This window comes from Monodelphis domestica, chromosome X (genome assembly GCF_027887165.1).
Source record: "Monodelphis domestica isolate mMonDom1 chromosome X, mMonDom1.pri, whole genome shotgun sequence".
Taxonomy (NCBI): Eukaryota; Metazoa; Chordata; class Mammalia; order Didelphimorphia; family Didelphidae; genus Monodelphis; species Monodelphis domestica.
In genome coordinates, this window is record NC_077235.1 from 82,756,721 (window position 1) to 82,772,100 (window position 15,380).

At 40.4% G+C, this 15,380-nt stretch overlaps 1 protein-coding gene across 4 annotated transcripts in view; it reads right to left on the bottom strand.

The window, feature by feature from the left end:
• Positions 1–15,380, bottom strand: part of DNAAF6 (dynein axonemal assembly factor 6) — a 210,508-nt gene that overhangs the window by 20,832 nt on the left and 174,296 nt on the right. For all 4 annotated transcript variants that reach the window (XM_056808926.1, XM_056808925.1, XM_007507011.3 and 1 more), the window contains exon 5: positions 9,020–9,116. In XM_056808926.1, coding sequence (XP_056664904.1) covers positions 9,020–9,116 — 97 coding nt within the window. The remainder of the gene's footprint in view (positions 1–9,019; positions 9,117–15,380) is intronic.

Below are 15,380 nucleotides of genomic sequence, written 5' to 3' on the forward strand. Positions count from 1 at the left end.
CTCATTGAGAGGACAATAAACACCCTACCTATTATAAATATGAAATCCTGACTCTATTCTTAAACAACTATACCAGTCTCAGGCACTTAATTGAATGGGTGACCCTGGGCAAGTCATTTCACATCTATCTGTCTCAGTTTCCCAATAAATGTAAAATGGAGATAATAACTGCACCCATCTCACAAGGCTATTGTGAGGATCAAATGAGACAACAATTTGTAAAGGGCTTAGCCCAGTTCCTGGCACATAGTAGGAGCTCTATAAATGTTGATTTCCTTCTCTCCCTTCCCCTTTCGAACTTATCCTGTTCCCTGTACTTGATTCCCTCTTTTATCTTTTAAAGATTTAAGCTGGTTTTTTTTCCATTTCCCACCAGCCTCCTTGGACAACTTTACTTTTTTCTCCTCATCAGAACTGTTTCAGGACACATAGGTGGCACAGTGGAGTTGGGAGAACCTGGGTTCAAATATGGACTCAAACACTTCCTAACCATGTGACCCTGGGCAGGGCACCTAACTCCATTGGCCTAGCTCTTGCTACTCTTATGTTTTAGAGTTCTTATTAGGACAGAAGAACTATTTCCCTTTGGGTCTTCAGAATTCCATTCTCAAGTAGCCCATTTCCCTGTAAAATTCTGGCCCATGGGATCCAACCGCTCCTTCTTCTGAACCCTTGGAAATTTGTTCTCTGCCAAACTGGGGTGCATGCTTTCCTTCTCTACTGAAACTCAAAGAAGTCATGATCTATCACTGCAAAGGGTCCCCTTTTCACCCTAGCAGTCAACTCTTCCTGGTTGGTGAGAAACAGATGAACTTGGAATTTCTCCTTGTGGGTTGAAGGATGAAATTATCATCAGAGCAAGTCAAGAAGCCTTAGCTGTTGGGTTTTGGGCAGAGAGAGAGCACACTCCAGAGGATGAAGCTCCATGTCACAGCTCTATCAGGCTTCTGTTTTCAGGTTCTATTTCATGAAATCCCCAGCTTACTGACTCCTCCTATTCGAGGGCTCTGTTGTATTCTGTGATGGCAAAATCATTTCTGTTTCTCCCTCTGTGGACCTTTACCTAAATGTTTCTCCCCTTTGCTTCCTCAGTTTCCTCACGTGACAATATATTTTAATATATAATGCTATGCCAGTTCCCCTTTTACCAATCCTATTTTTTAAATGGCATACCATAAAGAGCCATATTCCAATCATACTTCCCTTCAACCATGTACAGATGCCTATCTTGTAAAATCTGTCTCCTTGCATTGGGAACTCTATTCCCCTTTGTTGCCTAAATGGAAAGTTTGCATATAGAGATTTGAGCCTGTGAGTTTTACTTCCTGTGTTTTTAATCCTGGGAACTTCTAGGTATCTCAACTGCTAGTCTTCTTCTACCTTTTTCTTTTTTTAAATAATCCTGGCCTTCTGTCTTAGAATCAATACTGTCTATTGGTTCCAAGGCAGAAGAGTAGTAAGGGCTAAACAATGGGGATTAAGTGACTTGCCCAAGGTCATCCAGCTAGGAAGTATCTGAGGTCAAATTTGAACCTAGGACCTCCCATTTCTAGGCCTGGTTCTCAATCCACTGAGCTACTCAGCTGCCCCAGTATTCTTTCTTAATTGTAGTTGCTCTCAATGGTGTCTAGTTTGGTGGATAAATACAGGAAGTAGTTTTAGTTTTCTCCTCTTATTCTTTTCGGCTTAAAGATCTTTTGGTTAGATTTGCAAAAGAGTTGGCAAATTCATCTATTATAGCCATTGGTTGGTATACTCTGTCCCAGGAGTATAACAGGAACCTCTCATTCCTAAGTTTTAAGTAGTGGTAACAAAGTGCAAAATCTCACTATAGACACCATCTTTTAAAATAATATTTTGTTTTTTTCCACAATTACATTTAAAAACAATTTTAACATTCATTTCAAAAATTTGAATTCCATATTCTCTTCCTCCCTTCTTCCTTCCCTTCTCTCTTCCTTGAGACAGTAAACACTGATACAGATTTTACACATGCAATCATGTAAAACATTTTTTCATATTGGTCCTTTTGTGGAGGAAAACTCAATAAAAAATAAAGGAAGAAAATGAAATATAGTATGTTACTGCCTGCATTCAGACTTCATCAGTTCTTTCTCTGAAAGTGGATAGCATTTTTCATCATGTGTTCTTTAGGATCGTCTTGGATCATTGTATTGCTGACAATAGCCAAGTCATTCACAGTTGCTCATCATATGAGATTGCTGGTACGGTATACAATGTTCTCCTGGTTCTGATCACTTCACTTTGCATCAATTGATACAAGTCTTTCCAGGTTTTTCTGAACTCCTCCTGCTCATCCTTACTTATGGCATAATGGTATTCCATCACCATTTTATACCCCGACTTGTTCAATCATTCCCCAATTAATAGGTATCCTGTCACATTCCAATTCTTTGTCACCGCAAAAAGAGCAGCAAAAATATTTTTGTACAAATAGATCTTTCTCCCTTTTTTATTTCCTTGGGATACAAACCTTGTCGTAGTATTGCTGGGTCAAAAATATGAATAGTTTTGCAGCCCTTTGGGTATAGTTCCAAATTGCCCTCCAGAATGGATTGATCAGTTCACAACTCCACCAACAGTGTCCTCCACCATTAGCGTCCTAAACTTCCCACATTCCCTCCAACATTGATCATTTTCCTTTTCTGTCATTAGTCAAATGCAAAGTGGTACCTCAGAGTTGTTTTAATTTGCATTTCTCTAATCAAGAGTGTTGACACCATCTCCTTAAATGACTGATCACCTCCTAAATCAGCTTTTCTTTTCTTTTCTTTTCTACATCTCTTGCTTTCAGTTGACAATAGTGATTAAAGAAGCTCAGGCCTCTGTAGACTTCCATGTCTTACCTAAGCCCTCATGAACTTGGGTGATAGGTTCCTTCTGGCAGTATCATTTTGCCAGAAGTGGGTGGTAGTTGTCCATTTTTGATAAAGTCTAGAAGGTTCTTCATTGTTTTCTATAGGAGTAGTGACAAAACTCTGTCAAAATGCTAAGCTATATCCACAACTCAAGTCTCTTCATCCTGGGACATCACTGGTCATACCTAAGACTTCATGATGCCATTGTTTGTATCCGAGGCACCATGGAGGGTGATCGTCCAATTGACTTCTACCACTAATGAAGTCACCCAATTGTCCCCAATCTCTTGAAGGCTATTCTTTCTGTACTTTGAAACCAGGGCCCTGCACACCTGTCTGCCATTGTGACCTTTCCTGTGTGTCTCATTGAGCATGGTACAAATGCTCACACACAAAACTACTCAATCTCTGTGCCCAAGTACCAGGCAATCTAGGACGTAAGGGGTAATCAAAGCTTTTCTGGAAACATCAATTACTGACAGGGGGGGTCTTTGGTGCCCCTTATTTCAGCTGTAAGTTGATAAAACTAAAATAATAAACTAAGGCAATTTATGGTTTCTTGCCTTGTTTCTTGCCTTCTACAGAGCCTTGGGTCATTCAGCCTGACTATCAGGTCCAGGGGCCTTGTTCTAAGGCCTGATTGTCATAACCCTGACCGCTATGATACTTCTGCTTCTCTAACCCTATGGCAGCTGCTCAAAGTCTGAGGAAGTCCTACTCCTACTCCTACTCCTACTGCCTTTGCCCTTGGGTGTTTTTGCTATCTGTTGTCACTTAAAACCTTGGTATCATCTTCAATTTCTCTCTCATATTCACTCCATTACAGATGATCTGTTAAGTTTTGTCATTTCTCCCTTCTCAACATCACTCCTATATGACTCCTTATCTCCTCTGAAACTGCTACTACCTTAGAGCAGGCTCCCATGACCCCCTGCTTAGGACTAATGCAATAGCCTGCTGGTTGTCCCTCACTACCCCAGCCCACCCTCCACTCGGCTGCCAAAGAGGTTTTTCTAAAATGTAGGTCTAACTATGAATAAAGTCTAATGGCTCCCTATTAACCCCAAGATCAAACAAAAAATGCTTTATTTGGCATTTAAAGGCACACAACCTATCCTCTTCCTATTTATCTAGTCTTCCTTCACTTTCCCTCTCTTCATTGGCCTACATTTTCCTCTGATCTTCCTAGAGTAAAGCCCTTCTAAAAGCTAGCTTTTTGTATTAATGGATATGATGTCACTCTGTCTTAGTGACCTCTATTAGCATACCCAGATTGCCTCTGAATGAATGATTCAGCAACCCTATTTCTTAAAAGGGTCATACTATTTTATTTTAAAAAACCCTTACCTTCTGTCTCAGAATTGACACTAAGTATTGGTTCTAAGACCGAAGAACTATAAGGGCTAGGCAACTGGGGTAAAGTGACTTGCCCAGGGTCATACAACTAGGAAGTATCTCAGGCCAAATTTGAACCCCAGTCCTCCTGACTCCAGGCCTGGCTCTTTTTCTAGCTACCATGGGTCACACTATTTTAAAGCAACACGTTAAATAGAATTAAGTTTAACTTTCACCTAGATATTTTTTAAAAACCCTTATTTTCCATCAAGAATCATATGAAAAAGTGTTCTAAATCACTCTTGATTAGAGAAATGCAAATTAAAATAACTCTGAGGTACCACCTCACACCCATCAAGTTAGCCAATATGATGGTAAAGTGATAAATGTTGGAGGAGAGGTGGCAAAATTGGGACACTAATGCATTCTAGGTGGAGTTTTATGAACAGATACAACCATTCTGGAAGACAATTTGGAACTCTGCTCCAAGGGAGGGATATAAAACTATGCATGTATACCCTTTGTTCCTATATTACTACTACCAGGTACTGGGTCTGTATCCCAAAGAGATAATAAAAAAGGGAAAAGGACCTACTTATACAAAAATATTTATAACAGATCTTTTTTGTGTTAGCAAAGAATGGGAAATTGAGGGGATTGTCCATCAACTGGAGAATGGCTGAATAAGTTGTGTTATGTGATGCCAATGGAATACTATTGTGCTATAAGGGATGATGAACAGGATGATTTCAGAAAGAGCTGGGAAGACCTACATGAACTGACCCAGAGTGAAATAAGCAGAACCAGGAGAACAATGTACACAGAAACAGCAATATTGCAGAATGATCAACTGTGATAGACTTAGCGACTCTGAGCAATATAATAATCCATGAAAATTCTGAGGGACTTACGACAAAGGATGCTATACACCTCCAGAGAAAAAACTGGTCGAGTTGGAATATAGATCAAAGCATGTTATATTTTACTTTCATTTATTTGTGATTTTATTTTGGCATTTTGGCTTTATATGAGTATTCTCTTAACAACAATGAATAATATGGAAATGTTTTGTGTGATAATTTATGTATAACCCAGACCAAATTGCTTACCATATCTGGGAAGAGAGAGGGAAGGGAGGGAGACAGTTTGGACCTTATAACCTTAGGAAACAAGTGGAAAATTGTTATTATATGTAATTAGTAAAATAAAATATATATTTTTAAACCCTTACCTTCTGTCTTGGAATCAATACTGGGTATTGGTTCCAAGGCAGAAGAGTGGTAAGGGATAGGCAGTGGGGGTTAAGTGACTTGCCCAGGGTCACACAGCTGGGAAGTGACTGAGGCCAAATTTGAACCTAGGACCTCCCATCTCTAGACCTGGCTCTCTATTCACTGAGCTACCCAGATGCCTCCCCCCCAAAACATATTTTTAAAAAACAAAAAACCTTTTACCTTCCATCTTAGAATCAATACTATGTATTGGTTCAAAGACAGGAGAGTGGTAAGGACTAGGCAAAGGGAGTTAAGTGATTTGCCCAGAGTCATACAACTAGGAAGTGTCTGAGGCCAAATTTGGACCCAGGACCTCCCATATCTAGGCCTGGCTCTCAATCCCCTGGGCCACCTAGCTGCCCTCTCCACTTTGATATTTTAACAGACACATTAGAGAAAGAGAAGCATGGTCCAAGGAGCAAACCAACAAGAATCACATGATTATCTTAATAGACGTAGAAAAAGCCTTTGATAAAATACAACACACATTCCTAATAAAAACACTAGAAAGCATAGGAATAGAAGGGTCATTCCTAAAAATAATAAACAGTATATATCTAAAACCATCAGCTAATATCATCTGCAATGGGGATAAACTAAATCCATTCCCATTAAGATCAGGAGTGAAACAAGGATGCCCATTATCACCTCTATTATTTGACATTGTATTAGAAACACTAGCAGTAGTAATTAGAGAAGAAAAAGAAATTGAAGGCATCAAAATAGGCAAGGAGGAGACCAAATTATCGCTCTTTGCAGATGACATGATGGTCTACTTAAAGACGCCTAGAGATTCAACCAAAAAGCTAATCGAAATAATCAACAACTTTAGCAAGGTTGCAGGATACAAAATAAACCCACATAAGTCATCAGCATTTCTATATAATTCCAACACAGCTCAGCAGCAAGAACTAGAAAGAGAAATCCCATTCAAAATTACCCTAGACAAAATAAAATACTTAGGAATCTATCTCCCGAGACAAACACAGGATCTATATGAACACAACTACAAAACACTTTCCACACAACTAAAACTAGACTTGAACAATTGGAAGAACATTAACTGCTCATGGGTAGGACGAGCCAATATAATAAAAATGACCATCCTACCCAAACTCATCTATCTATTTAGTGCCATACCCATGGAACTTCCAAAAATTTTTTTTACTGATTTAGAAAAAACCATAACAAAGTTCATTTGGAAGAACAAAAGATCAAGGATATCCAGGGAAATAATGAAAAAAAATACAAAGGAAGGGGGTCTTACAGTCCCAGATCTCAGACTATATTATAAAGCAGCTGTCACCAAAACAATCTGGTACTGGCTAAGAGACAGAAAGGAGGATCAGTGGAATAGACTGGGGGCAAGCAACCTCAGCAAGACAGTATATGACAAACCCAAAGACCCCAGCTTTTGGGACAAAAATCCACTATTTCATAAAAACTGCTGGGAAAATTGGAGGACAGTGTGGGAAAGATTAGGTTTAGATCAACACCTCACACCCTACACCAAGATAAATTCAAAATGGGTGAATGACTTGAACATAAAGAAGGAAACTATAAGAAAATTAGGCAAACACAGAATAGTATACATGTCAGACCTTTGGGAAGGGACTTCAAAACCAAGCAAGAATTAGAAAGAGTTACAAAATGCAAAATAAATAATCTGGATTACATCAAATTAAAAAGTTTTTGTACAAACAAAACCAATGTAACCAAAATCAGAAGGGAAACAACAAATTGGGAAAAAATCTTCATAGAAACCTCTGACAAAGGTTTAATTACTCAAATTTATAAAGAACTAAATTAATTGTACAAAAAATCAAGCCATTCTCCAATTGACAAATGGGCAAGGGACGTGAACAGGCAGTTCGCAGCCAAAGAAATCAAAACTATTAATAAGCACATGAAAAAGTGCTCTACATCTCTTATAATCAGAGAGATGCAAATCAAAACAACTCTGAGGTATCACCTCACACCTAGCAGATTGGCTAACATGACAGCTATGGAAAGTAATGAATGCTGGAGGGGATGTGGCAAAGTGGGGACACTAATTCATTGCTGGTGGAGTTGTGAATTGATCCAGCCATTCTGGAGGGCAATTTGGAACTATGCCCAAATGGCGACAAAAGACTGTCTGCCCTTTGATCCAGCCATAGCACTGCTGGGTTTGTACCCCAAAGAGATAATAAGGAAAAAGACTTGTACAAGAACTTGTACATAGCTGCACTCTTTGTGGTGGCCAAAAATTGGAAAATGAGGGGATGCCCTTCAATTGGGGAATGGCTGAACACATTGTGGTATATGTTGGTGATGGAATACTATTGTGCTAAAAGGAATAATAAAGTGGAGGAATTCCATGGAGACTGGAACAACCTCCAGGAAGTGATGCAGAGCGAGAGGAGCAGAACCAGGAAAACATTGTACACAGAGACTGATACATTGTGGTACAATCGAAGGTGATGGACTTCTCCATTAGTATCAATGCAATCCCTGAACAATCTGCAGGGATCTAAAAAAAAATACTACCCACAAGCAGAGGATAAACTGTGGGAGTAAAAACACTGAGGAAAAGCAACTGCTTGACTACAGGGTTGGAGGGGATAAGACTGAGGAGAGACTCTAAATGAACACTCTAATGCAAATACCAACAACAGGGAAATGGGTTCGAGTCAGGAAGACATGTGATAACCAGTGGAATCATGCGTCGGCTAGGGGAGAGGGAAAGGCCGGGGGGGGGGGGGAGAGGGGAGGAAAAGAAAATGATCTTTGTTTCCAGTGAATAATGATGTTTGGAAACGACCAAATAAAATAATGTTTAAAAATTAAAAAAAAAAAGAATTGGGGAAGAGGAGGAGCTTACGCTAGCTGCTGAATCCAAAGCTTGGGTCACTCCCACCATCTGCCTCTTTCACTCCAACTCACTTGCTGCTGAGTGTTGCTGCTAAATGAAGCTAGAGGAATCAACACAACTGAGCTGACTGGGTCTCCTACGAATTTGTGTTTTCTAATTTTAGCTGGGCCCTTATGGCAGTGAGGTGATACTTTTATTCCTCCCTAAATGCTTCTGTATCATATTCCCCTCAGCCACTTCTATAGGAAGTGTGATATGTGCTAGTGCTCCTGTCGACTTTTGAGATGAGAGGCACGGCAGTCTAGAAGAGGTGAGAAGAATTCACCTCAAAGTCAGGAGGAAGAATCATGTTTAGGTTCTATTTCTGAGAAACACTGGCTAAGTAATTCCTGGCCAATCATAATCCCCGCACCCCAGGCAACTTTCTAAGACTATGAATTTCAGCACTGGCTTTGAGCCATGCAGGCAGAGAGATTTTACACACTGGGAGTTCCCTATACCAATGAAATCACACAGCTGGTCCAAAAGGAGGAAAGATTTTTTTAAGACATTTGATGGTAGGGATCACTATTTTTAAAAAGAAGTCTTCACTTCTCCTCTAGTGTGATAATAGGCAAGAGACATATAGCAACTGGATTTTCTTTTGGGTGAACATTGGAAAATGGGATCTAGCTCACCAAGAGATCCTCACAGCAGGCTGTAGAAGGGTCCTTTCTGGTCATGCCCAGGAATACGTCCTCGGCTCCCACATGCTGTTTGAATATAATGTCATATCTGGAATAAACAAAAGAAATGGTAGTTGGGATACATGGACTAACAGCTTTTAGGCATGGAGTAGAAAATCCAAGACTGTGGGAAACTGTATTATCAAAACTAGATCTGGAGAAAGTACTAGCAGTTTTTCAGTTGTTCAGCAGAAAAGGAGAGAACAATTTTCCTCAAACTAGTAACAAAATTCAAACAGTGAGGATAAAAAGTGTTGAATCCTGGGATTCAGTAGATTGAACACAACTTGGAGTTAGGAAGCTACAAGTTCAAATCTCACCTCAAACACTTACTACCTGCAAGTCATTGTATCTTTGCCTCAGTTCCTTCCTCTGTAAAAATGAAAGGGTTGGGCTCAACAGACTCTAATATCCCTTCCAGCCCTCAATCTATGGTTTTGTGACCTTACAGGGAGTAACAGACCTTTAATGGGTGCATAGTCATTTTGGCTTACCACTGGAAGTTGCCACTGAAAATTAACTTAGAGATCTTACTTGTAGGGGCTGCTTTGATGCTTAACTGGAAGTTGAGAAGTCTGGGCAGGGTACAGTTTGGGTCAGGGGCAGGCTGGGAGGAGGGACCTTGTCCAAAGCACACTGGCTATTTTTGTTTCTCCCTTTTGAGCTGTGTGTGAATGTGGCAAAACTGGAAAATATGTGTTTGATGTTATCCTGGAAATTAACGGGCTATGGCTAATGCCATTTGGCTAAAAGAAAAGCCTGGGAAGATTGAAATCAGTGCCATTTCAAGTTATTTTATTTTTCCATTTCCATAGATCAAAATACCATTTAGAAATTGAAAAGATTTTTAACTTAGTTTTCATGATAATCAGCTTGGCAAACAGATGGCATTTCCTGTGTTCAAATGGATCTAAAATTATCGTGCCTGTTTTTAGTCATTTCAAATTGTAAAAGCCATAATAGTACTAAGCAGCTTTACCACAGTGGGCCATTTTTATTGGAGATGTCAGTCACCCTGTGCAAATAGCATCAGGAGTTCATTATCTTGCTATTGCTTAAACAAGATAATATACATACATTTATATATAAGAGCGCCTTGCAAACCATGAAAAGTTATGTAAATGTCATCTATTCCTATTATTATTGCTTCAGGCCAAAGAGGGAATGGAATTCAGACTGTAGATCTATCACATCCTGGTTTCCCATTCATCTATTAGTACTCCATTGGGAAAGGAATTAGAAAAAAAGGATCATAGAATCAGGGATTTCGAGCTGGAAGAGACCTCAGAGATTATTTAGTACAACTCTCATTTTACATAGGAAGAAAATGAGGCAGAGAGAACTTAAGCTCCTGGCCTACAGTCACACTGCTAGTTAGTGTAAGCAAGGTGTGAACCCAGGGATGCTGACAAGGCAAAAAGAGGCTTAGGGAGTCCCACTGCCAAACCAAAAGACATTCGCCTATCCCTCAACTCAGGGATGTTTGTGGTGATGGGGGTAATGTGAGCACCCTGGCAACCTTGACACTATGGAGAGTTCACCCACACTAATCAAGTGCATGGAGGGAAGGAATGTATAAGAAGATTGGAAAGATAGGAAGGGGCCAGGCTGTGAAGATAATGAAATGTCAGACAGAAGAGTCCAGGTGAAAGGTTGACTAGAATGGACCCATTGGTTACCGGTTACTCGACTCAAGGAAACTAGCCTGGCAGCAGGTTCCCAGTCATTTCTGGTTCTTTCAGTGACTCCACTTTAACCTCCCTCTTTTCATCTGCTCCCTCATACCATGACTGTTCTCTGTTTATGACTTTGGCTGGCCTGATCCTGGCCCTAACTTTCATCTGCCTCTAGACTCTTCATCTCCCATTCCATCCATTTCTATGCCCTACCCCCATGCCCGAGGATGCAAAGAAGGCCCTCCCCTTTGAGGTCTTCTTCTGACACAGTGCTACAAAAATGTCCATGACTGTTGCTGCTTATTTTTTCGTAGTTTGTTAGTCCTGACATGATGCTTCTAATTTCAGTGCAATAAAGCTTCATGATTTCATTCTTGTGGGTATTCCCTCTGCCTACTGAGATCACAACTCGTCTGTATCTTGGCAGATGCTCTTTGGGAGATGCTTTGGCTGAAAGAAAAAATGTCACCATGAAGCTGACCCAGTGAGACAAGGCTCTCCAATTGACTTAAACTGGTCTTTAAATCATAGACATAGAAAGCATTAAGAGGCCAATATCTGAAGCCTTTGAAGCTCAGGAGGGTCTGCCAGAGCTTGTAGTCTGCTGCTGGCTACTCTCTCTTCTCTTGCATTTTGTGACAGTACTCTGTTTTTGCTTCTCTTACTTATCTGGCCAGTCTATCTTAGTTTCATTTGCTGGATCATCACCTGTCTCACTGTCTGGTCCTCTTCTCTTCTGTGCTCTCAGTGACCTCATCAGCATCATTGGGTTTGACTAGAATCTCTAGGCACATGGCTCTCAGATGCATACATCTAGACCCCAGGTCTAGTCCCACACTGCAATTAGACGGACCCATAGGCAACTCTAATTCAATGTATCTAAGACAAGAATTCATTATCTTTCCTTCCAAATTCATTCTTATGTTGCACTTTTCCCTCTCCTTTCAGCCTTTCCCTGCTTAAAATAGTTTTGCTTCTGTTTACCCATCTCCCCAAGTTCCCCCTCCTTTTAGTCTGTCTCCCACCTCTTTTTTGCTCCTCCTCCCATGCTTACTTCCCTGGTGGGTAAGATAGGCTTCTATACCGAACTGAGTGTGGATGTTATTCCCATTTTGTGCCAATTCCGATGAGAGTAAGGTTCAAACATTGCTTGCCGTCCCTATCCTATCTTCCCTTCTACTATATTGATTCTTACATGCCTCCTCATGTGAGATAATATACCCCCAACTTTCTCTCCTTTTCTCTTTTCCCACTGTATTCCTTTTTCTTATCCCTTGATTTTTTCAAAAGTCATTTCATCATATTCAACTGCTCTCTGTCTATATATGCCCTAATTGTGATAAAGTTCTTAAGTATCTTCAGTACCTTAAGTATCCTAAGGATTTTAGGTGTCTTAGGCACTTCAAGTATCATATATATCTTTTTTTAAAACCCTTACCTTCTGTCTTAGAATCAATACTGTGTATTGGCTCCAAGGCAGAAGAGTGGTAAGGGCTAGGCAATGGGGGTCAAGTGACTTGCCCAGGGTCACACAGCTAGGAAGTGGCTGAGGCTAGATTTGAACATCATAGATATCTTAAGCATCTTAGTTAACACCTTACTAGTAATGTAATCAGTTTACCGTGTGTGTGTGTGTGTGTGTGTGTGTGTGTGTGTGTGTATGTGTGTGTGTGTGTGCGTGTGTGCCCCCCCCTTGCTTCACTTGCTTACTTTAAAGTATCTTAAATATCTCTTGTACCATAACTATCTTAAGTATTCTAAGTATCATTTTCCCATGCAAGGAATGTAATCAGTTTATTCTATTGAACTCTATTTCTGTTGAGGTCACTGCCATCCTCACAATCACCCACCTTTGCACCCTTAGACTCATCATTGACCCTTCCTTATCCCTTCCCACTCAAAGCTAATTGTCAGGTTGTCAAGTCTTATTACTTTTACCTTCACAACATATCTCTCTCCTCTACTCACATGGCTCCCACCCTAGGTCTTCATCACCCCATAGCCTAGACCAGTGATGGAAGACCTTTTAGAAACTGAGTGCCCAAACTGCAACCCTCACACAACATGTCAGCCTCCTCTGACTCATCCCAGACAGGGGAGGGAAGAAGTGCCCATTGGGTTGCTGGGCAGAGGAGTAGGTGATATGAGAATTGTCCTCAGGCATGTGTAGAGAAGGGGGAGCAAGTAAGACCCCTTTGGCATGCTCTAGCATATGTGCCATAGGTTTGCCAACATGGACCTAGACTGTTTTAGTAGCCTCCTGACTGGTCTCTCTGATTTCTCCCTCCAATTCTTCTATCCAGCTGTCAAAATGCTATTTCTTTTTTTTTTTAACAACTCTTACCTTCTGTCTGTCTTGGAATCAATACTAAGTATCTGTTCCAAAGAAGAAGAGCAGTAAGGGCTAGGAAACTGCGGTTAAGTGATTTGCTCAGGGTGAGACAACTAGGAAGTATCAGACCAGATTTGAACTCAGGACCTCCCCTCTCTAGCCCTGGCTTTCTATCTACTGAGCCACCTAACTGCCCCTCAAAGTGATATTTCTAAAGCACAGGCCTAACTCTGATACTTCCCTTTAAGACATTCTAATTGTTGGGGGGTAACCAGGTGGCTCAGTGGATTGAGAGCCAGGCCTACCTGGGTTCAAATCTGGCCTCAGGTGATTCCTAGCCATATGACCTTGGGCAAGTCACCTGACCCCCATTGCCTAGCTCTTACCACTGCCTTGGAACCAAAATACAGGCAGAAGGTAAGGGTTTTAAAAAATTAGTTCCAGTTGTTTGTGGTATTTGTTAAGTTTGTAATAAAAAAGAAAATTTGAATATTTTTTAATTTTATTTATTTATTTTTTAAAACCCTTACCTTCCATCTTGGAATCAATACTGTATATTGGTTCCAAGGCAGAAGTTTGGAAAGGGCTAGGCAATGGGGGTTAAGTGACTTGCACAGGGTCACACAGCTGGGAAGGGTCTGAGGTCAGATTTGAACCTAGGACCTCCCATCTCTAGGCCTGGCTCTCAATCCCCTGAGCTACCCAGCTGCCCCAGAAAATTTGAATATTTTTAAAAGAACCAACTAGTTTATAGCAAAGGGAAAATCAATGGGCAACCCACATTCCACTGATATTGGTCAATGTCAAGAGATCTAGAAGAAATCCCCCATCAACCTGGGAGAACTTTCTGTGGAGTATTGATAGAAAGTGGAGGACAGGTTTAGGTATCATCCAGACTGAGAAAGGGGGAATGCTCTGCACTCCTACAGGGAGTGCCCATATCGGCAAGATCCTAGTTCCATCAACATATCGTGTGATCAACATAGATGGAGTTGGTGATCTGCCCACAATCCTAGATTTCTTCTGGATAATCTGCTCTCTAAGAGTCACATCTCCCTATCTGATATTCATGAAATTCGGACTTTTTGAAACCAAGTGTAAGACTGCATTTCCTCCTATTAAATTCCATCTTATTAGATTTGGGTTGGCAGTTTAGTCTGCAGAACTATTTTTGGATCCTGACTCTGTCATCCAACAAGCTAGCTTTATGTCAACTGTGAATCTGATAAGCACACCATCTTTGCCTTTATCCAAATCACGAATATAATTAGGAAAGAGCACAAGGCCAAGCCCAGGGAAAGGGAGTTCTATCACTGGAGGCCTCTTTCCAAGCTTATATCAAACCATTCTTGACCTCATTGCTCTGTAAGTCTGGCCATTAGGCCAATTCTGAAGCCCCATGACTCCAGTCTAGCCCACACTTCTCCACTGTATTCAGAAACATGATATGAGAGTATTGGCCAAATGCTTTGCTAAAATCTAGGCAAACAATATCTGTAACATTCTCCTCATCTACCTGTTGATTTTTGTGATTATTGTTTCAGATCTATGATTTTTTTGGAACCTCCAGTGTGAAAACATTCCACCAACGCAGATCAATAACTCATCTATGACTTCTAATCTTAGAAAATTTGCTGAGGAGTTAAGTGACTTAATTGTAGTCAGAACACCAGAATGCATCAAAAGCTGGATATGAACCCAGGCCTTCCACACTCCAAGGCTGGTCTTCTAACCATTATACCACACTCTCTTCTACTAGTCTAATAACCTTGCCAAAACAGGAAATGAGGTTAGTTTTGAGGATGCCAGGGTGGCTCATTTTGACCTGTACTTCCTTTTTGAGAAGTTCACTAGACATCCCTTTAATACTATATTGTAGAATTTTGTGAGGAATCAAAGTCAGGTTCACTGGCCTATACTTTGGAGGATTTACTCTTCGTTTCTTATGAAAACTATAATACTTGCTCTTCTCCAACCCTGTGGCACTTCTGGATAAGAAGTTAAAATGACAATGATTTGTTTATTTTGCATCATGTAGATAAAGCATTTAGATGTCCACAATTTTTAATTTTTATCTAGGTTCTAAGGGTCATATAGGAAATTTTTAAAAGTTATTTTGGCTCAAAATCATTATTAATAAATTCAAACAATTTTAAGGTACCACCCCACACCTATCAGATTGGCTATTATGATAGAAAAGGAAAATGACAAAACTTGGAGGGGATATGGGAAAATTGAGACACTAATACATTGTTGGAGGAGTTGTAAATGTATTCAATCATTTTGGAGAGCAATTTAGACCTAG